General features: G+C 38.4%; 1 protein-coding gene and 1 non-coding gene across 7 annotated transcripts in view; one reads left to right on the forward strand and one right to left on the reverse strand.

Annotated features, from left to right (window-relative positions):
- Setx (senataxin) overlaps nt 1-23,454 on the forward strand; it is a 77,455-nt gene that overhangs the window by 13,393 nt on the left and 40,608 nt on the right. For all 6 annotated transcript variants that reach the window (XM_047523975.1, XM_047523974.1, XM_047523976.1 and 3 more), the window contains 6 exons: nt 411-520; nt 7,485-7,704; nt 8,672-8,791; nt 11,090-11,261; nt 11,377-11,464; nt 11,941-16,122. In XM_047523975.1, the coding sequence (XP_047379931.1) occupies nt 411-520; nt 7,485-7,704; nt 8,672-8,791; nt 11,090-11,261; nt 11,377-11,464; nt 11,941-16,122 (4,892 nt within the window). The remainder of the gene's footprint in view (nt 1-410; nt 521-7,484; nt 7,705-8,671; nt 8,792-11,089; nt 11,262-11,376; nt 11,465-11,940; nt 16,123-23,454) is intronic.
- On the reverse strand, nt 18,014-18,083 carry Trnaa-agc (transfer RNA alanine (anticodon AGC)). The gene has a single exon. It is a non-coding gene; the product is annotated as a tRNA-Ala (tRNA).

Genomic DNA, 23,454 nt, shown 5'->3' on the forward strand with positions numbered 1-23,454 from the left:
ATTTGGGGAAAAAACTGACTCATTCTTCACTCCTATACCAAATAAGCACAGGTGGATCAAAATGTAAAATGCAAATGGAATGGACCAGCCCTATAACCGTACCTCTAAGAAGATACCCTGTGGAGATAATTAAGCCAAGTTTATACACACATACACACACACATATGTGTGTGTGTGTGTGTATTCTAGTAAATACTGCTGAGAACATACTGTGATCACGTGAATAAGTAAATACCACGAATATTGTTCTTGGATTTACATTGTAAGCTTTTGTATACTTTAGTTTAAAGGGGGCGGGCAACTGACAACTTTTCATTTACTTAATAAAACAACTAAGGAGTCAGATTTAGGGACTCTAAATGTGTTGATAAGATTTATATTTTATTTCCTGCCTCCTTTTTCCTATATAGATGAATTATGTGTTGAAGCACTTTGTCGAATGGAACAAGCCAATTGCTCCTTTCAGGTTTTTGACAAACATCCAGGGATCTATTTATTTTTGGTCCATCCCAATGAAATGGTGAGTAGGAATGTTAGGCAATAGAAGGAAATATTTTATTTTTGTATATATAGATAGCTTTCATGGAGGTTTTGTTTTGTTTTGTTTGCTGCACTGGAGCTATAACCAAGGGCCTCAGGCATGCTAGGCAAGTGTGTGCTCTACCAGTGAGCTATGTCTCCCACCCTGTAGTGGGTTAGTGGAGGTTTTTGGTGTCTATTTTGTTTCATACATTTGCTAAAATATTTTTAAATTTTAAATTTTATATTACTACAGTTAAGAAAAAGCTATTGTGGATAGGTGATGTTTGAATTTAGACAAGCAGGGGAATAATTTTGATTTTTTTTTTTTTCATAATATGTCAAACTGAATTAACTCATTTCTTACCTGCCTACCCAACTCCAAAAACAATGAAATACAAGTTTAAATATTTGAAAAAATTAATTTGTTAATAGATTATAAGGCCAGGTGGGAAGGGCTAGGAAATTCTTAAGATGCTAGAAAGGAGGAAAAACGTGAAAGTCAAAACAGTGAGTAGGAACAGATGCAGAGAGCAACACTAGCGTACTGAAACCTGACATGGTCTTCTGTCTAGGTTTGGGGTCTTATCACCATATAGGGAGACAGTCTATGCTGCTGATCCTTATACTTAGAGAACTGAGTTACTGCTTCAAACCATTCAGTAGCCATGAGAGGCTGCTCTGACAAAGTTAGGCAAAGAGAAAAAGACTCATTTTCCCCAGCTAAGAAAGAGTGCGGTCTGGGATCATGTTGAGATGGTGTTGAATTTCAGTTTTCTTGTGCCAGACACAGCAATGATAGGAAAAGTTAAAAATGAGGACATTAAAAAAATGTAGTCACACTTCTCAGAAGTTAACTGTTTCTGTGGTCCAGCAATGGAACAGAAGAAACCCAAAGTAATAAATGGGTAGAATCCTGTAGTTCTGTGTGGCCGTGGGTAGCTTGTGCAGAACAGAAATTAGAAGTACACTCCAGGCAAGACAAAGACCCAGGCTAAGTTCTGTGTCTAGAACAAGGCAGGTGGGGTTCCTCTGTGAAAGAAGGTTGACAAAGTACCAAGAGGTTGACTGGTATTTTAAAGTTCTAACTAAGAGGAAGCAGGTTTTGTTAATGAGCTTTCTATCACTATAACAGCTGAGATAATCAACTAATAAGGAGGAAAGTTTTGTTTTGGCTTAATGTTGGAAGTTCTAGTCTATGATCGTTTGGCACCATTGCTTTGGGCCTGTAGCAGCATGTCATGGCAGGAGTGCATGGTGGATCAGAACAGCACTCATGGCCAAGGAGTGAAAGAGAAAGGAAGGAACTTGGAGTTCCACAATGCCCTTCGAGGGTGTGCTGCCAGCGACTTGAAGACCTTCTGCTAGACCCCACCTCCTAAAGGTTCTGTCACCTTCCAATAGTGCTATGCTGAGGACCAAGACTTTAATGTGGGCTTTCGGCGGACACTTCAGATACAAACTATAGCACAGGTCTCAGCTCATAATCAGGTCCTGGGCCACGCACTTGTAGGCTTGGTCACTAGGTCTACAGTGTGTCTTGTGTAAGCAGAGTCAGGGATCCCTGACCTGCTGACAACAGACTGGGTTCTGGAGTAGGGCTCTGAGAGTTAGATAGAGATAATCCCAAATTTATAGCCAGGAAATTGCATGGAAGGAGTGGTGGTGAAGTCTGGAATTCCTCTCTGTAGGATGAGCTTGCAAACCAAATCCCTGAATAACACATGAAGAACATGATTGTTAAGCTGTATAGCCAAGACCAGTACTGTTGGCCTTTCCACTGAGATCAGCTCTGGAGGAGGTCTGCTTTGAATGGTGTGAGAGATAGGAGGAGATATCCCTGAGAGTTTGGATCTGGGATGCTCCCTAGAGGCCCTCGCCTGTTGAAAGTGTGGTACCAGGGCAGCAGTGCTCAGAGGTAGTAGGCCTTTGGAGAGTGACTGGAACTTGAGTGCTCCAGTCACTAGTGGGTTAATGGTTTGAAGTCATTATTGGGATCTATAGGAGATGGGTCCTTGGGAGTGTGCCCTTGGGGACTATATCTTAATCTAGACCCCTTCCCTTCTCTCTGCTTCCTGGTTAACTGTGAACTTCGTAACTTTCACCATGATGCTCTGCCCCACCTCAGGCCCAAAGCAATGGAGCCAGCCCACTATGGACTGAAACCTCTGAAAGTTTAAGTTGTTATTGTCAGGAATTTGGTCACAGCAACAACAAACTGATTAATATACCTGTTTTTTGGCTGTGGAAGGATAAAATGGGAAAGGAATTAAGGTTTTGCTTTGAGTTCTCCTTTACCATTGCCTTGGATAAGCAGTGCTTGCACCTGTATCTGACAATTCAAGGATCTGATCCAGGTTACAACAGGAGTGAAACCAGGGCAGTGCAGAGCCCTGGTGTGTGTGAGATGATGAGGTAAGCTGTGGGGGACCAGCTAACCACTGATGAACAGTTACTTCAGTACCATCCCGTCCAAACTCCAGGACTGGGGAATTGCAACCTGTTAGTGTTTTCTCCTGATGTTGCTTTTCCCTGACCTGGGAAATTAAGTTGTAGGACAGTGACTGACTATTCCTTTTATGACTTGGGTTTATCCACCACTCTTATTCCTGAATTCAGTGGGAGTAAGCCAGGCTGGGTGCTGTCCTCCTTCTATAGTTACTGAAGGTATTTGAGAAAAAGATTTCAGTAGAAGCAGAAATACTAGGACATTGTCCAGGAATTAATAATTATAATAAACATGCTAGAAAAAAATAAGGGAAGATATTAATGTGAAATGAGAACTAGAAAACTAGGAACCAACTAGGCATAATGGTGCTTGCCTATAATTCTGCTGATTCAGGAGGCTGAAGCAAGAGGATCACAAGTTCAAGGCCAGCCTGGGAAACTGAGACTCTGTCTCAAACTAAAAAATCAAAAGGGCTGGGGATGTAGCTCAGTGGTAAAGTGCCCTGGGTTTAATCCCTGATTTAAAAAAAAAAAAAAGAAGAAGAAGAAGAAAACATAAGAACCAGGCAGAATTATAAGATGTAGAAAATACAGTATTTAAAATAAAGGCCTCAAGAAATAGGATAAATAATACTTTTAAGGACTATAGCTGAGAAAATTGAGTTACTGAGTTAGAAGACCAGATTAAGCAAATCCCTAAGAATGAAAAAAGAGAAATAGATAATAATATAGAGAGATAAGGAAGACAGAAGTAGTAATGTTAACATAGATAAAAGAAGTATCAGAAAAAGATATATTGGAGAAATAATATAAATTTACTGGAATTGAAATAAAGATCATTGATTCTAAGGACCTATATAGAGTGTATCCGAGTGGAGAAGGAAAAACCATGCCTTACCTCAACAGATCAATGAAATTTTAGAGCAGCAAAGATAAATTTGAAAAGATTCTCCAAAGAGAAGAGCATATTGCAAAGACAGAATCAGATTGACACTGGATTTGTAGCAGTCCCACTGTGTGCAAGAAGACACTAAAGGAGTAGTTTTACAGAATGTTCTGGGGAGTGCTTAAAACCTAAATTTGTACCTTTACCCAGACTCGTTCAAATATAAGAACAATTGAAATATCCTGTTTGTATAAGGTTCTAGGTCCGCCACACAGGCTTGCACCAAACGAAATACATAAAATGTAAGAACCCAGGAGACGTTGCAAGAGATATATAAAGTTGAGTAAATACTGTGGTTGAATTTCTTTTTTAAAGTTAAATTCAAAGAAAGTGAATATATCAGTAATAACTCGGAATAGGTGATGTCAGCATGATGATGGGTTTGGCCGGCAAGGAGACCGAAGGTGTGACAGCATGCTGCTGAATTTTTATCCTCAGGACAGGGGTAGTTGTGAGTTATTTTAAGAAAAGAGAAATGCTTTTAAAGAAATAGAAAAAAGACTCATACATATAAACAGATTGAAGGACATCAGTATTTAATGTAAGTGGGCTGAATTTATTGAACAATAGATTGAATTACAGAACAGTTAAAATCTAGAAAGATTCTGTTTCTAAGAGATACCTGAAACAAAGACACAAAAAAGTTGATTACAAGGGAGGAAAAAAGAATAGGCAACTACTAAACTAAAAAAAAACTGGTGAAGTTATAGTATTATTACATAAACAGTCTTTTCTAAAAAGGGTTGAATATGGTCAAGCGTGTAATATACTAAAGTAACCTCAAAGTAGATGTTGGAATTATTGGTAAAACTAACAGGGAGAAATAGGTAAATTCATTAATGTTGTATGAGATTTCAACATACTCCTGTTAGTGATTATTTTATTTATTGATTTATCTTTTCTTCAGTGCTGGGAATTGAACCCAGGATTTGTGCTTATTAGGCAAGTGCTCTCTACCACTGAGCCACATCCCCAGACCTCCTTGTTCTTTCTTGATCAATCAGTAGACAAAATGGAGTAAAGGAATAAAATATCTGTATAAGACAGATTACAAACTTTACTTTTGGGCTACATATATGAACTGTGCGTCAACCAGTTTTTCAGCAGATCAATGAAATTTAAGAGCAGCAACGATAAATTAGAAAAAATTTGAAATAAATTTGAAAAGAGAAGAGCATATTGCAAAGACACAGAATCTGATTGATACCAGATTTGTAGCAGTCCCACTGTGTGCAAGAAGACTGTAAAATACTAGACCATAATGAATGCTTCAACACATTTCAGTGACAGTTTGAAAGAATTCATAGAAAAGAAACTAAGCATTGATTATGAAATGAAAACTGACAAACTTTATTATAATTAAGAACTTTTGTTAATCAAAATATACCATTAAGAGAGTGAAAACAAATTAAAAATGAGAGATTAGTATGATGCTAATAATAATGCAAAAGAAAAATGAACAAAGGTCTGAACAAGTATGAGCCAAAAGAGGAAATACCTCTGGCTAATAAACATATAAAGGAATGTTTTTTGTTTTTGTTTTTATGTGTTTTTTATTTTATTTTTTTATTGTAAACAAATGGGGTACAACTTGTTTCTCTGGTTGTACATGAAGTAGAGGTGTACCATTTGTTTAATCATACATTTACATAGGGTAATGATGTTTGATTCATTGTTATTTCCCCCCACTCCTCTTTTCCCTCTATAAAGTCCCCCCCCCTCCATTCTTGCCTCCCTGCCACCCCCATCCGCTTATCAGCAAAATCATTCGTCCTTTGGTTTTTTGGGATTGGCTTATCAAAGGAATGTTTTAATTTAAAGATCAGGAAAATAAGAGCACAGCAACATATTATTTTGCACTTCTGTGAATTTGAGAGTAGGTCTCTTGTTACTGCTGGTAAAGTATAAATTGTGTAAGTAAATGGTACAGCTACTTCAGAGAATAGTTTGTGAATGTTGACATGTCTCATGATCAGCATTTTAATTCCTGGCTTAGTATGTAAAAGAGACTAGAATTTTTGTAACAGGAGGAATATATAAGAAATTCCATAGCATGCTACCCAGAGTGAACAAAAACTTGGAAATAGCACAAATGCAGTCAGTGGGAGGGTTGATGAATAAATTGGTTTGCCTCATACATTGGAACATTATGTAGCAGTTAAGACAGACTTGCCAATTTGAAACTGTGGGTGAATCTTAGTAATATAATAAATGAAATAAAGTACCTGAAGATTACATATAGGAGAAAATCCTTTTTACCGGGTTAACAAAGTGAGTACTTTCTAGGAAAACATGTAGATATTAATACCTAGATAAATAAAACAAGAGAACAAAGAACGTGGGATTCAAGATGATGGCTATCCTCAGGTTGGAAGTGACAGGAAGATGAGAGAAAGTGGGGGACCATTAAGTTAGATATGTATTATGACAAAGGAGAGTTTAAGGGTGCTTGTTTCATTGTTAATACAAATTAATAATTAAGATTGGGCAACTTTGAGTGAAGGGTTACAATTAGTCTAAGAACTTTCTACTTCCCACTAACCTGCAAAAAGCCAGAGAAAGACTTCAGTTTCTGACACTCTAGTAGTCACATAAACTGAAAAATGTTCCTGCTGTAAAACACCTAGAAAAACCAGATAAAGCTTACATGCTTATCCAAGAAGGCAAGAGTGTAATGAATCCAAATCATGTTGTGTGTTGGAAACTGGAGGAGGAAGAGGACAAGGAAGCCACAGCTGTCCTGAGAGTTATGCAGAGTAGCTAAAACCTGGGATCCACAAACATATTTGCCTGGAGGGGCCAAGTAGGGACCCTTTCATAAAACAGACTTTTGAAGGGTTACACCTTCAGTGAAAGAGTAAAAAATAATTCACCAGCATATTGTCTCTTTCTGAACTCCTACTCTGAATTCTTGGTGAGATAAAAGACTTCCCTAAAAATTCATGACCCCAAGCCTCCTTCAGAGGCAGAAGTTCCTATTTGCCCTGCTTGCTTGATGCTGTTTCCCAGAAACGATTGCAGATCTTCTCCAAAGGGACACACCTGAACTTGAGCCCATGTCAGGTTCTTACAGCTATATCCCAGACGAAGCTGCCAGAGTTACAACAACAAACCCAGAAAACCACTGTGAGGGAGAGTGGAAGTAACAAGCAATTACACCCAAAGATCTCTTGAGTTATAATGGTAGAATATAAGATGTATTTTATGTAGATAATGTAATTTCCTTGGAGATTCCTATTTGCTTTTTAAAACATTCTCTTATGGAGAATTACAAACTTAAAAAAGTAGAGGGAATGGCACAGTGAACCATTTAAAAAAAATACCATTTTCACACGTATTATTTTCTTAAACCGTATTTCCTGTCAGTGTTTAAATGGTTGGAAATGATTATCTCATAAATGGCCTATTTAGTTCGTTCAAATAAGGATCAGACAAGTTCTATACCTTATATTAATTAGTATTTCATAAGTGTCTTTTAAAGTATATAGAAAATCTTATTTTCTTATCTATGCCATTGTCGTATAGATCTTTATTGAATAAAGTAATGAACATACTCTTGTTTTGCATTTAGGTTCGGCGTTGGGCTATCTTGACTGCAAGAAACTTGGGAAAAGTGGACAGAGATGATTATTATGACTTACAGGAGGTTTTAACTTGCCTCTTCAAAGTCATAGAGTTGGGGCTTTTAGAAAGTCCAGACATCTATACTTCTTCTGTTCTTGAAAAGGGTAAACTGATTCTTCTGCCTTCACACATGTATGATACTACCAACTATAAAAACTACTGGTTAGGTGAGTATTATTCCTATACCAATAATTAGTTTTCCTGGGTGTCCTGAAATGGAAGTAATCTCTTGGTTATCTGTTCCAAATTTCAAAATTCAGGATTTCATTGTTCCCAATTCTTGTTCTGTCATTTAATTGACTTAACCATTATGTATATTATCATTAAACATTATTTATCCTACAAACCTATGGAAGAGGTACATTTTTAAGCCCTGACAAATTAATCTCTTGTTTAAAGCAGTATTAGAGTAGCAAATATCAGTATGGTAAACTTTTTTTTGGGCAGGGGGACGGTAACTGGGGATTGAACTTGGGGGCATTCAACCACTGAGCCACATCCCCAGCTCTGTTTTGTATTTTATTTTAGAGACAGGGTCTCACTGAGTTGCTTAGCACCTTTTGCTGAGGCTGACTTTTTGATCTTGAGATCCTCCTGCCTCAGACTCCTAAGCCACTGGGATTACAGGCATGCACCACTGTGCCCAGCAGTAGTTGACTTTAAATAGGGTTTGATCATTAATACCTCTTTTGCAATGTGTAAAATATTTGCTGGTCTAACGAGTCATTAGCATGTTTACAAGTTTTGGTCCTGACTCAAAGTAGTTCTGTCCCATTTCATCAATTCCAGGTCTTAAGGTCATGTATCATAAGTGGCATTAATTTTTCTTCCTAACTGGTTCATGAAGTTGGTAGATTTAAAAATCGAAGACATCTTATATTGATGAAATACAAGTTCTGTGGTAGTCTTCCAGCCTGTTCTCTAACCAAGCTTGTCCCATTCTGGCCTTTTATACTTGAAACAGTTTAGGTTCTGTTTTTTGGGAGCTGCTGCACTCAAATATCTCAGACTTAAATGTTTGGGGGAACTGGATTCTGTTTTGCTTCATCTTTCCCCTTTTGCCGGCTAAACTAGAGAAGGCATGAGAATAGTGTCATTTCATCACTTCAAGAACACTGTGAATGATCCTTACAGGCATTTGCATGTTGCTGACCATTCTTGAAGAGCAAGCCATGGACTCGCTGTTATTGGGCTCAGACAAGCAAAACGACTTTATGCAATCAATCCTTCACACCATGGAGAGGCAATCAGATGGTAACATGTTTCCCTTGCTAAATGCCTTTGAGTCTAGTGATGATGCACTTCCAAAGTGCTAGTGTTGCTGGAAGGAGTGGGGTTTGATATAGTAGGGAGAAAAGAAATTAACTCATTTGTGTTTTATGTCACAGAATTAGACTTTTGAAGTGGAAAGAACTGTTAGAGTAATACTAAGTACCTTCTTTTTATTACAGAGGAAGTGACTGAAACCCAGAGTGGTTTAATTTCCACATTGAAATAGTTAGTGATAGAATGAGACCCAGAATCCCTTGGACTTGCACAGGCATGGTAACTTACACTGGGCAGAGCCTTCCCTGGTCCACTAGTCTTCACCTGCTATTTCTTTTTACCAATCACGTGTGCTTATTGAAGTTTAAATTAATTAAAATTAAAAATTCAACATTTTTGTATCACTAGCCATATGCTAAGACTCAGTCGTCACCCATGCTTGGAGATGCAGTGTTAGTGCAGATATAAAGCATTTCCATCATCTAAAGATACTTTTAAACAGGTGCTGTTCTTAGATGGTTTTAAAAAGGGGGCTTAAAACTTGTCATGGTTTTTATTAAACCACACTCTTTTGCTGTTGCTTGAATCAGACTAATGATGGAGTGTTTCTAATCTTTATGAAGGAATGAATCAACAAAGCTTGCCACATTCTCTGAAAACATAATGAATGTATTTCCCTCCCCCCCACCTTACTTTTCTGCAGCTTGACTAGAATGAACTCAATTTTGGGAGATTCTAAAAGAAAAAAATTTTTTGATAGCCTGTCCTTTTCTTGATAGATTATTCCTGATTAAGGCTATTACTAATTCATTTGCCAGCATTTGCTTCATAAATTGTTCAGTTAACCTGTGCATATCTGCACATTTATTTCTATCCTGTTAATCCAGCTCACCTACCTTCTTCAAAATGTAAGTCACCTCTTTTAGAAATCATTTATAATTGTCTTTACCTAACTTCTTTCTTTCTTATATGAGAGCTTACTAAACCTGAAGAAGCATCAGTTATTATGAGAGATACAAAATACCTGAAAAGGTCTACACAAAAGACTGAGAAAAAAACAGAGGATATATGTGTGAGTGAGTGAATGAGAGACAGACAGGAATTAAAGCCAGGGAGTTGTGAATGCCAGGCAAGTGTTCTGCCACTGAGCTACATCCTGACCCTTTTTATATTTTGAGACAATGTCTTGCTGAGCTCCCTAGGCTGGCCTCTAACTTGCAGTCTTCCTGCCTCAGCCTCCCAAGTACCTGGGATTACAAGTGTTCACCACCATGTCAAGCAAAAAAAGCAGAGTTTTAGGAGGTTGAAGGGAAATAAAGCTACAGGTTCAAGGGTGACTAAACATTATCAGTAACAGGGTGAGCTACAACACTTGACTCATCTCTGTAGGAGATGAAATGGCTGGGCAATGTTTAAGGCAGAAGTTGGCATTTAAGCTGGACTTTAAAGGATGGATAGAATTTTATAGATGGTGCTTATTTGGGAAAAAGCTAGTGATTTGTTTTTGCTATAGATAGTGTGAGATTGTGAGAATATGAAAAGTAAAACCAGAAAGAAATAGTAGAGCAATATCTTGCAAGTTCTTGACCTAGAATTTGAAATTTTCTTTGAAGACCTAGGAGCCATTGTGTGTTGCCACTGCACATCAAATAAAGGAGGGAAAGAGCTGGCGTTAAGCACTGAGGAGCAACAGGGATTTCTACAAAATGAATGGAAAGTAGTTGACAGTAGGGCCATGTTGAAATAGGGTGAGCAGAGGGTGTGTGTCTTTGCTATCTCATAGTGAGAGGATTCAGTCCTTCCTGCCAGCTGTGCCATATAAAATACAGAACTGTGCTAAAGCAGAATTTCTTGTATCATAGCCTCATTTAGACCTGTGAATAACAAGTTTCTCTTCTCCCTTTTCCCCCCTCTTACTTTTCTGTTATTTAGTAGAGAGTGGGAGTATAAAGTTTCAGGAGTGGGGTGAGAAGTTGATTAGGAAGTATTGTTTCAGGCATGACAAAGAAAGTTAAAAGGTTGTGTTACCTAGATTGTTTTTATTGCCTATTAAGCAATTTGTTCCCCATTTAATTTTTTTAACAGAGTTCACAGTATTTGATAAAATTTTGAAAATTTGCCAACTTTGTAAAAATCTATATCTCTTAAGAGTTGGCATTACTTTATTACTTACTACTTATCTTTTAGTTTTATTACTAGCCTGGTAAAGAATCGTTAATTCTCAATACATTTTACTATATTTTTCTAATTGTGTTGTAATTTTGCAATTGCTACATTATATTTCAGATGATAGTGTGGATCCTTTCTGGCCAGCCTTACACTGTTTCATGGTGATCCTGGATCGCCTTGGATCTAAGGTATGGGGTCAACTAATTGATCCCATTGAGGCATTTCAAACCATTATCAACAACGGGAGCTACAATAGGGAGATAAAAAATATACGGAACAGCTCTATAAGGTTAGTTAATGTCAGGAAGTCTTTTGCAATTGACTTAGCAAGGTTTTATTTTGTTTTTTGTTTTTTTAACCCCTGCTTCATTTCAGTAATTTTCTATTTGTTCTTCATATTTAAGGACCAAGTTAGAACCAGACTCATATTTGGATGATATGGTGACTTGCAGCCAGATTGTATACAATTATAATCCTGAAAAGGCCAAAAAGGTATAAAACACTTTGAAAATTCAGATGCTGTCATATAGTGATTTACATAATTAGTTGCATGATTATTTTAGATACATAGTTGTTCTTCATTAGCTGCTACCAGAGGCCTGGTAATGGAGCAGGTATACTGTGCCTGTGGAAGATGAACTTGTTACCTTTAGTTTGCATACTTTGGAATATTTAAGTTCATTTAGAAAAGACAGAGGTTTTTGGGCTGGGGGAAAGGGTCGTGACTGATAATCAGAGCCAACTAATGAAAAGGGCAGAGTATGGAAGAGGTGGTATAGACTTATATTAATGAAACTTTAATGTCAGTATTCAACTTAATGCTTTCAGTTTTTGTGGTCTTGTGTATGTTAACGTATTGTAAATGAAAATAGGAAAGTGAGGGATATATATTTATATGTTTTTACAAGTTGGAGTTAAACCTATTATGGTACTTATTTATCTGAATGTAAGTGTTTTTCTTGTTTTAGGATTCAGGGTGGAGATCAGCCATTTGTCCAGATTATTGTCCTAACATGTATGAAGAAATGGAAACATTAGCCAATGTACTGCAGTCAGACATTGGTCAAGACATGCGTGTCCACAACAGCACATTTCTGTGGTTCATACCTTTTGTTCAGTCCCTCATGGATCTTAAGGACTTGGGTGTGGCTTACATAGTAGAGGTTATTCATCATCTGTACTCTGAAGTCAAAGATGTCCTCAACCAAACAGATGCAGTGTGTGACAAAGTCACTGAATTTTTTCTTCTAATTTTGGTGTCAGTAATTGAACTGCATAGAAATAAAAAGTGTTTGCATTTGCTGTGGGTTAGCTCCCAGCAGTGGGTGGAAGCTGTTGTAAAATGTGCCAAGCTCCCTACCACTGCATTTGCACGGAGTACAGAGAAATCATCTGGAAATTGCTCCAAAGGAACAGCAATGATATCGTCCCTGTCATTGCATTCAGTGCCATCTAACTCTGTACAGCTTGCTTGTGTGCTACTGATAAGGAGTCTTCTGAAAGAAGGGTACCAACTTGGGCAGCAGACTCTTTGTAAAAGGTTCCTGGATAAGCTGAACTTATTCCTTCGAGGAAATTTGTCTCTAGGTTGGCAGTTGACTAGTCAGGAAACCCATGAGTTACAAACATGTTTAAAACAAATTATTAGAAACATAAAAGTCAAAGTACCTCAGTGTAGCACTTTTGTGGATCTGACTCCATGTAAAACCCCACCTGCATTTTTTAAAGAAGAAAGTGAACAGATAGAGAAGTCTAAGAAGGACATGCTTTGTCTGGAAAATTCCAGCCCAACATTTTCTAAAGAGCCGATGAAAATTGACACACATCAAGTGCAAGAGAGTATATTGATTAAAGCCAGTAGTACTGTAGAAGATGAGGGTCATGAGCAGAATTACATAAAGGACTTGAATATGGAAGACAATCTCTCAGCTGAGTCACGCTTACAGCAGTGCAGCAAAAGCCTGTTTGCTGAAAGAGCTCTAAACCAAAGTAAAGTGAGCAAAGGGGTACAGAAGCCTGTGAAGGAGAGCTCTCATATGCCACAGAGCTGTCCTTCAAGAAATGGGCCAGACAGGGCCTGTAGCCGAGGAATCATCAAGTCAACACGTTCACTGACTGATTCCTGCACTGATTGTCTGTCAAAGGTAACCACATCAAATGAGGATTTCTCTTTAAAGGATGATGTTCTTGGTAAAACCGCAAAACCAAAATCTAAGGCACAGAAAGAGGAAATCTGTGCAAAGTTATCACATGTCATAAAGAAGCAACACAGGAAAAGTACTTTGGTCAGTGATGCTATCAGTTTAGAGGAAAATCTGACTGCATCTAGCATGGAGACTTTCTATTCAAGGAAAGATGCAGGAGTCCAGAAAGGGGATAGCTTCACACATGATCTATCTTTAAACCCTAATGGTATTCCAGATGATGAAAATGGAGAACAAAAATCCCAAAACAGTTTATTACTGAAAAAGAAACACTTAAAGAGCGAAGAGTTGGGTATGTTCTCTTATGAAAATAATTGCAAAGTGCAGGACTGTTACGCTAATGATAAAGATTTGGTCTCATTTACAGAAATGACCAATACTTTGGTGAAGAAAACATCTCCCTTTAAAGATCCTGTGACTATACTTAAATCAAGAGATAAGGATGTGAATAAGAGTGTGGATCTGATTTCATCTAACTTGGTAAGAGAACATGTCCCTGGCATCAGTCCTAAGTCTGACACTTTAACAGATTCTCAAGTGGACAGAGACCTCCACAAATTATCTTTAATAGCTCAAGCCAGTGTTATTAAGTTTCCTTCAGATTCAACTCTAAAAAGTACATCCCAGCTGCAGAGAAGAGTAAAAGACGATAAAAGATTTTTCTCAGCTAACCAAAATAATGTTGTGGATACATGCCATGGACAAGTTATTGTTATTTCAGATTCTGATGATGATGATGATGAGAGAATTCTTGGTTTTGAAAAACACATTGAACAGGACAAAGTATCCATTGAGAAAGAACATACCAGGCAGCACGATTCAATAGTTACTACTACTGTAGAAAAGAAGCTTATAAAGGAAGAAAAAACAAACTCCCTTTTGCAGTTTGAGGAATCTGATTCTCAGTTTTTTGAGTTTGAAAGTCCATCTGAAGTGTTTTCAGTATGGCAAGATCATAAAGTGGACAATAATTCAGTTCAGGAGACTGAGAAAAGTTCCTGTGTGACTTACGTAGCTGACAGCACAAATAATTGGGGTTATGGTACAGAATATGCATCTGAAGAGGCTATTCCCAGAGTAGTGGAGAGTGTCGAAGAGCACCTAGAGCCACACAGTAGCAGCACTTCCATGGAGGATCTTCGTGAAATCGAAGTTAAAAAGTCTAAGAGAAAACGATTTGAAAAACCTGTGTTGGAAGATCCTCTCAGACCTTCGTCATCTGTCAGAAATGAGGACCGGTCTGATGTTCTTAATGAGCGAGATCTTACTGAAAATGATGTACAAAGTACAGACGTAAGGACTGTAACTCCCAGTTCAAGTGTTCAGAGGGCCACGGCGGTTTCACTAAAAAAGTCACCAAAGCTTCGAACTTACTCAAAACCCATTAGGAGAGTCCCAGTTTCTAAAACAAAGAAAACACATTCAGATGCCAAAAAAGGGCAGAATAAAAGTTCACATTACCTAAGTTGTAGGACAACTCCTGCTGTAGTTCCACCAAAGAAATTTCGCCAGTGTCCTGAACCAACTTCAACAGTTGAGAAGCTTGGTCTGAAAAAAGCTCCTCGGAAGGCCTTTGAGTTGTCCCAGCGATCTTTAGAGTATTTAGTTCAGTTACGCGATCATGGCAAAACTGTCGGAGTAGTTGACACCCAAAAAAAGACCAAATTAATTTCTCCTCACACTCTTTCTGTTAAAAATAATAAGAAACTGCAGACAAGTCAGGGTCCTCAGTCACCAAGGCAGGTGAGACCTAAATCACAACAAAACAGACAAGAATTTTTTGATTATGAAAGTATGGATGCTCCAAGGGCAGGGACACGTAAAGCACAGCATTCTGACATACTTGCACCAGAGTCTGAGAGGTTGGATTTTAAAGGAACCGATGCACTTGCCAGCAGCAATGAAAAACAGTTAATAAAAGGCATGTCTTCAGAACCAGAAACCAAAAAAGCAAAGTATGTTTCCCAGGTAACAGATGATGCTTGTGTTTTGAACCAGTGCAATTCTGGAGTGCTGAACGGAAGACTCACAACAAACGAAGGAATGGTTTCTACATCAGTGGACCCTTTAGGTGGAAGTGACCTTGCAGTGCATCGTGTTGAAGCAGCAGCGCTGAAGGAGGTGGAGCCTGAGTCCAACAGCGATGCAGAGGACGATAACTTATTTTTAACACAGAATGATCCTGAAGATATGGATTTATGTTCACAAATGGAGAATGGCAATGATAAGCTCATTGAGTTGGTTCATGGAAAAGATACAGTTCAGATAGATGAAGATTCTGTGAGTCGACCTCAGTTGGAATCTCTGAGTGTCACAAAGTGTAAGTTCAAAGATGGTGTTGAAAACATGAAAAACCAGGGTGAATGCTGCTCAGGACCCTCTGAAACCAAAGCAGATGAAGATGTGTTCCGGAAACCTGGCTTGCCTCTTTCTGCAGCCAAACCTTTAAGACCTTCCACCACTAAGGTTTTTAGTTCAAGTAGTACTTCTCGCATTGCTAATCTTTCCAGGTCTTTGGAAAATGCTTCACTTCCATCAGCTCTAAAAAATAAATCAAATGGAGTACAGTCTATTCTGAAAGTGCCACAGCCTGCTTCCCTGGTCCCTCAGAAGCCAGCAGGTGACGGGAAGGGTTTGTGTAATGTTCTTCATTCTCAGGCTCCAAATAATTCCAGCAAGCAAGGTTACAAACTTCCATTTGGTGAAAGCAAATCTTTTTCAGTTTCTTCTCCAGTAAATATTCTCTTGTCATCACAGTCTATCTCCGACACCTTTGTTAAAGAGGTCTTAAAATGGAAATATGAAATGTTTTTGAACTTTGATCAGTGTGGGCCCCCAGCAAGTCTTTGTCAGTCCATCTCAAGACCTGTACCTGTCACATTTCAAGATTGTGGAGAGTATTTTAATGTGTTTTTACCTTTGATGATATTGAATACTTTTGAAACAGTAAGTATGCTTTCATCTTTTGTCTCTCCAGACTTTTCAAGTTGCTTTACTGCTGAGTGACAATTAGAGGACAGTTAAGTGACCTGTTTGATTTCATGTTGCTGTTAGATTTCATGTTGAACAGATGTTTGTGCCAGCCACAGTTTTAGATGCTGGGGTTCTGTTCAGGGCACTCATGTGCAAGTAGAAGTAGCCTAGGAGAAAGCTGATCCCTGCAGAGTTTGTGCAGGGCACAAGGGGAAGTCCTAGTGCAAGAGGTCCATCTCAGAGGAGACAGTCTTCTATCTGCATTTGTTTTTAAAGTTACGTAGACAGTTACTGTCATTTTCTTGCAAATGTGGCAGTGGGTAAATACCATGGAACAACAGAAAACAGTGAGTTACAGATTTCTTTGTACACAGCCATCTCCCCAAGCTCGTACTCATTATGACAGGCTTTGTCGTGCCTCCTCTGCACCAACATCCCACTGGATCTTTTCTTCCTTACTCCTTGACTAGGGTTGCTGTGCAAAGTACAGGTTTCCCAGTTAGAACCTCAGAGCTGGGTATGGGTGAAACAGACCTCTAGTCCAGCTGTTTGGGAGGTGGAGGCAGAAGGATCACTGGAACCCAGGAGCTTGGCCAACCTGGTCAAAATAATGAGATCCTGTCTCAAAAAAGTGAACCTCAGAACTACATTTTGAGAGTTTTTTTTTTTGTTTTTTTGTTTTTTTGTTTTTTTAATCTTCAAGGCAAGTAAGGAGTTGGGAGTAAATTTTTTATTTTTCATGTTTCCTTGAAGAAAACAAGACCTGGGTATTCATTAAGTTTCTTAAAAATAGAAACAGAACATTGAGGTAATGTAATGTTCATGGATTTATTCACTAACTAGATAATTTAGGTACCCATTATGTGCCAAGCACATTTATAGGCCTGGAAGGTAAAGTGGTCTCTGCCCTTGACACTTTCATGTTGGGATAAGAATTCTAGTGTGACCAAGAACAAAGGAAACAGTGTGCTTTAGATGGCAGATCAGAAAGCCACTGTAAGCAGGTGGTGTTCACCTAGACCAAAGGAATAGAAGGAACCAGTTGTGGGAGTGTATTCCAGACAGGAGTGCCCACTCTGGTAAGAAGAGGCTCAATGTGTTGGAAGAGAAGGATCTACCTGTGTTGAGCAAAGGCAGGTGCTATAAGAGTTACTCAGATGCATTGTTAATATGTGTCAAGATAAGTGGCTTTTGTAAAGCTTGAATCTGTACACCTTTAAAATAAACTTCATGTCAAATCTTGAGTTAACTAATGCCCCAAATTTAGCCATTTTTATAGTTCTATTCTTATTTCATGTATGTGGTATTTTTAGTTAGCTAAAGTTTATTAAAAATAAACTTAGAATTTTTTTCTCACTTTGTGTAGTTTGTTTCCCCAGTTTTTTCCTGTTCATTTTAGTGTTTGTAGTTCTTTTTGTTAATTCCTTCTTTCAGATGACTGATTTCTGGTGGTCTACTCTTGTTTAAGCAGGAGACTATAAAGTAGATTGGGGCATGATTCATAGTAGCCAAAACATGAAAGCAACCCACATGCCCATCAGCTGATGAATGGATAAACAAAATATGGTTTGTTCATACAATTGAATATTATTCAGCCATAAAAAAGAATGGTGTTCTGATTCATGTCCATTGATGAACTTTGAAAACATTGTGCTAGTGAAAGAAGTCGGGTACAGAATGTTGAATTGTACAATTCTGTCCATGTGTTGCCCAGAACAGGCAGATTCATAGAGACAAAAAGCAGATGAATAGTTTTCAGGGAATGGGGTGGGGTGGATGGATTGAGACTGACTGATAATAGGTGTAGGATATTTTGGGGAAAGATGGAAATTATTTATTTATTTATTTATTTTCCTCCTCCTCCTGGTGATACTGGGGATTGAACCCAGGGCCTTGTGCATGCTAGGCAAGCACCCTACCAACTGAGCTATCTCCCCAACCTTTTTTTTTTTTGCAGTGCTGGGGATATTGGATCCAGGGCCTTGTGCTTGTGAGGCAGGCACTCTACCAACTGAGCTATCTCCCCAGCCCAGAAATTATTAGACCAAAAATTTTTATACTGTTAAGAGAACCTTGTTTAGTTTTAATTTTTAGTTTTTCTAATAAGCCAAGTCTGTGGCATCAACCTTAGTCTTGGGCCAGGGATCATTACCCTTATTACGATGTACTTGATACAGCTTTCACTTTGTTAATGGAATACTGTAGTGAGTGTAGACTTCATTAATTACCTAATTAACTTATTTTTGCAGTGCTAGGGATTGAACTCAGGAAATAAAATATACTAGGCAAGTACCCTACCACCAAGCTATGTCCCCAGCCTAAGTACTGACTCTGTTTTATAAAAAATTCATTGGTATCCTATTTAGGATCTGAAGTATAGTGTTTGATTATTCAGTAATATACCTTATTGCAGGTGGAATATAATGACATTAACGTAGAATTGTCCCTCAACACAAAAAGCAGGAGCAGCTTCAATTTTTAGAGATGTGAATCTTTTTTATGCTGACGTGGCTGAGAGAAGACGTATTTGTTTGTTTAATTCTTGCACTTAAAACATAAGTATTAATTAGATAAATATATATTATGTGGGCAGGGATCAGTTTTGTTTTTTTATTTTTAATTTTTTGCAACCAGTTATGCACATGCCCTTTTGTGTTAAAAGTTAGGTTTGCTGATTCTGCTTGCCGTTCTTTACTGTCACCTCTCTGTGGGTGTAGTGTGGTTGTGACAGGTCGTGTAAAGGGAACAGGCAGGAAGGAATGTTCTGGTGCACCAGCTTTGCTTTTCAGTGGTTGCACTCTTCCTTAGGGAGATGACTGTCTTGTTAGCCAATCTCAGATTGTAATTTGTTTTGAGAAGAAAATGCAACAGACATGATGAGTGACATTGGGAGACTGCTGTTGAAAACTGGCTGAGAACCAGAAGAGAGGTTTGGGTAGGAGATGGGATGGGTTAGGCTGTCAAGAAAATAGCACTTTGAGATAGTGTCTAGAGTACGTACGCAGAGGGAGATTATGTAGCCTTACAGGGTGCAGGTGGGGATTTCATTCTCAGTTCATTAAACAGGTATTGGAAGATATTTTCACTGGTGAGTGTTGGAACTGGGGAATAGTAATAGACACCAGTTTACATATTTTTGCATGTCATTCTTGGGTGCTAGGGGAGAATAATGTGTAGAAAAACATGTAGAAGTATAGCAACCTGGAGGTACATGCTGGTGGTTTGAGTAGTAGCTGTGGGAAGGCAGAGGAGTCAAGATATTGGGGGTAGACTTCGGAGAGAAAACTCTCATGACTTGCTGATGAAGTGGATGTGGAAGTTGAATGAGAGCATGATTAAGAAATTAGGATTGAAAATTTCCCAGAAATAGAGAACACTCATAATAATGCCCAAGGAAGCTGAGTCAAGTATACACAGATAGTTGTATATATTTATGAATGTATTAAAGGGACAAGTTCCAATAATAGTATTGTTTATCATAGGTACACATAAAAATACCCAGAAATAGATAAGATGAAAGAATGGGAAAAGATACAACAGACAAACATGAACTAAAGAAAGCTGGAGTTGCTTTAGAGTCAAACCTATTTTAACATGGACGCAATTTAACAAGGGACAGACAGTAGATGCCAAGGAGGGAGCAGAAACCCAAGAGCACACTTCAGTAGTAAACAAGTATGTAGTGATACAGTCTGAGGTGTACAAGCAGCAGGAGACAGGACAGTTGCAGATGATAAGAATGCTCCACCAGGTATTCAGTAATGTAGTTCACTAAGATGAGAATGAACAGAGCAGTGAATAATTGGAATGCACAATACTGATCATTTATAGATGGTCTCCATAGAAATCCCAGTAAAATCAATATTTGAGTACAAGGTTCATATATAAAATGATTATTGTCCCTTTATGTCTCCAATAAGTATTTAGAAAATATGAAAGAAATTATGATATGGTAACCATAGCTACATACCTGTTAGGAATTATCCTAATAGTAAATCACAAGATATTTATGGAAGAACACTTTAAGTCTTTTATTTTGAAAGTCAAAATGGAAGATTGTTCATCCTTTATTCAAAATGAAGAGAGATGCTATATTCTTGGATGAGAAATTTTCCCATTATAGAGATGTGACTTCTTTCTGAATTGTAAAAAGTTTGGTCAAGTCAAGATCAAGACTCTGATCAAAACCAAATTAAAAATTTTGTTCAAAACCAAAAACTAGGCACAGTAGCTCATGCCTGTAATCCCAGTGGCTCAGGAGGCTCAGTCAGGAGACTTACAAGTTCAAAGCCAGCTTTAGCAACTTGGCAAGCCCCTAAGCAACTTAGTGAGATTTCCCCCCCCTCAAAATAAAATGCAGAGAAAGGGCTGGGAATGTGGCTCAGTGGTTAAGCACCCCTGCGTTCAATCCCTGGTATTAGAAAAGAAAAATTCCAAGTTAAAACCAAGAAATTAGTTCAAGTTAAATTCATGCAAAAATGTTTTGAGACGATAAACTTACTTTAAATTTTCTAAATTAATTTTTTTAAGTAAGAGTGAAATCTAATATAGTCACTTCATTTTGTGATTACCACGTGTCTCATGTTAAGCCACTTGCTCCAGTGCAATTCCATGTTCCACTTTCTCCTAAACAAAACCAATGCCAGAAAGCAGAAAGTGAGAAGTGTTGGATACCTTTCTTACAGTAAGGGTTTTTACCACAGTTACATCTTTCTAGGAGCTGGATGCTTCATCGGCCCAGGACCAACTCCTGGCAAAAAGGATTAAGGAGAATTGTGTTTGTAATGTGTTACAGGATTGTTTCTGTCCTGGATTTTAAACTTTTTCTTCTTGAAAGTGTGGAGGTGTTTTATGGGGGGGAAGGAAGTGAAATAAAGTCAGATGGGAAAGCAAAAAGAAAAGAGCAGTGTAATGGATGAACTTGCCTCATCTAATATTAAGATAGTTGAGAGCAATAGTAATAGGCATGTAAGAGTGGCACAGGAAGAGGTGACTAGCGCAGTGAAGCAGTTGAGAACCATGGCTCCTGAGCATGAAGCCCTCACATCGATGACCACCTAGGATAAGATGAATAGGCCACCACAGGTCAGTGGGGAAGGGTATGCAGGCAGTGCCGAGAAAGCTGGCTCACGCCATTGAGAAGAAATAGGCTGGGTCTGTACTTTCTAGTCATCCTCATTCTTGGTGTCAGCTACCTGTGGTCAACCATGGTCCAAAAATACTACATGGAAAATCCCAGAAATAATTCTGCCCACCCCTGTAGCATGATAAAGTCTAGCTCCAAATGTGAACCATCCTTTTGTCCAACATATCATGATCTGTATGCTGTCTGCTAGTTACTTAGTAGCCACCTTGCTTATCAGATTGACTTACAGCATCACAGAGCTTGTGTTCAAATAACCTTTACCAAAGTATAAGAAAAGTGATGCTGGTAATTTGGATATGCCAAAGAGAAACCATAAATTGATTCCTTAAAGTAAAAAGATAGAAGTTCTGGATTTTTATTTGGGGTTTGATATATGCTCTTTCAGGTATCCACTGGGAGTCACACATAAGGGGGACTGTTAAATATTTCAAATGTAAAACTTTTCTGCTATTAGAAAAAAATATCAGCCTGTTTTATCAAGGTGGCACTGAAAGCTAAGAATAAAGCTCCTATCTCTCCCAAAGTGGTAGTCAGAGTAAGGGCTTTTGAAGCCAAGAAGGCAGTGCTGAAAGGCATCCGTGACCACAAAAAGATCTACACATCACCCACCTTCTAGCAGCCCTAGGCACTAGTTCAGGAGGCAGCCCAGATAATCTTGGAAAAGTGCCCAGGAGAAACATGCTTGACCACTGTGCCATCAGGTTCCCTGGCTGCTGAGTTCACCATGAAGGGGAGAGAAGACAAGAGCACAGTCGTGTTCATTGTGGACATCAAGGCCTACCAGCCAGACAGGCTGTGAAGAAACTCCATGAGGTTGATGTGGCCCAGGAGAACACCCTGGTCAGTCCTGATGGAGAGAAGAAGGCTTGCTTTGAGCTGGTTCCTGAGTATGCTGCAGTGGGTGTTGCCAACAAAATTGGGATCTATACAGAGTCCAGCTGCTAATTTTTAATATAATTTTCTTCACCACTTAATAAAAGTGGAAAATAACAGAAAACCTGTCAGTTCAGGTGACATAGAAACCCAATAAGCATTAACCACAAAATGAGATGATGATGGATTTAACTGTCCAAGACTGTTTTCATTGAAGGACCCTATATTCAAAGTTGACTGATGAGAGGAAGAGAGTTAAAACATTCCAAAATTCACAAGGTACTAAGAGCTGGAAATTTTATTAGGACTTAACAGATCAGCAGAAAATAGAATTCAGTAGAAGATGCATAACAAAAAGCCAGTTTGCAGAAGGGATACGCAAGTGGCAATAAGTATATGAAGTGTTAACTCACACTAAGAAGGGAAGGAAATTAAAGTTATAGTGGTGAGCAGCAGTTTGTGATCCTTTTTGTCTAGCAGTCTCACTTGAATTTACTCAGAAGAGGATCATGTGCACATGTCCATCCATAAGGACTTGTTGGTCTTGGGATTTTCTCTTATGGGATCGTTTATGCAGTTGGAGCCAGTTAAGTGAATGGATGAATAAAATGTAGTTCCATATTAGGGAATATAATGCCATTGTTAATGCCAAAAGACTTGAAAATATTGATGAGAAAAGAAAGCTGATTTGTAGTACAATACTATTTTATGTAAATCACACCCACCTGCCACCCACACACATAGTTTTTTTCAGTGGTACTATACCAACTACAGTATAGTGGGTTCTAAGGTACAGTTGTGAATGGAATAGGAATACAGGAAAAATCAAAAGGGCCTTGTATACCAATGGAAGTGCATCATGAATTGAAGATGTTAACTCTACATGAGATGAAGGGGGAGAAAAATAACAGTAAGAGAGTAAGCATTGAATTTGGTGAATGGCAAATTTGATGGATCAATGATTAAGACAGGGTGTATATAAAAGTAGTGAATGAAAAATGTTTTGAAAACCAATGCGTTGAAGGGGAGCAGAACAAAAAAAAAGCAACATGGTGATTAGAAGATCAGGAAGCTTTGGGGGCTGGGGCGGGGGCTCAGTGGTAGAGCACTGGCCTAGCGTGTGTGACACTGGGCTCAATTCTCAGCACCACATATAAATAAATGAAATAAAGGGCTACTGACCCCAACAACAACAACAAAAAACCTTAAAAGATAAGTTTTTCATGTGGGTGTATTAGCTAAATTATTGGGAATGAACAGTGGATAGAAATTGATGTAAGAAATGA

Source organism: Sciurus carolinensis, chromosome 14 (assembly GCF_902686445.1).
Source record: "Sciurus carolinensis chromosome 14, mSciCar1.2, whole genome shotgun sequence".
NCBI classification, from domain to species: Eukaryota; Metazoa; Chordata; class Mammalia; order Rodentia; family Sciuridae; genus Sciurus; species Sciurus carolinensis.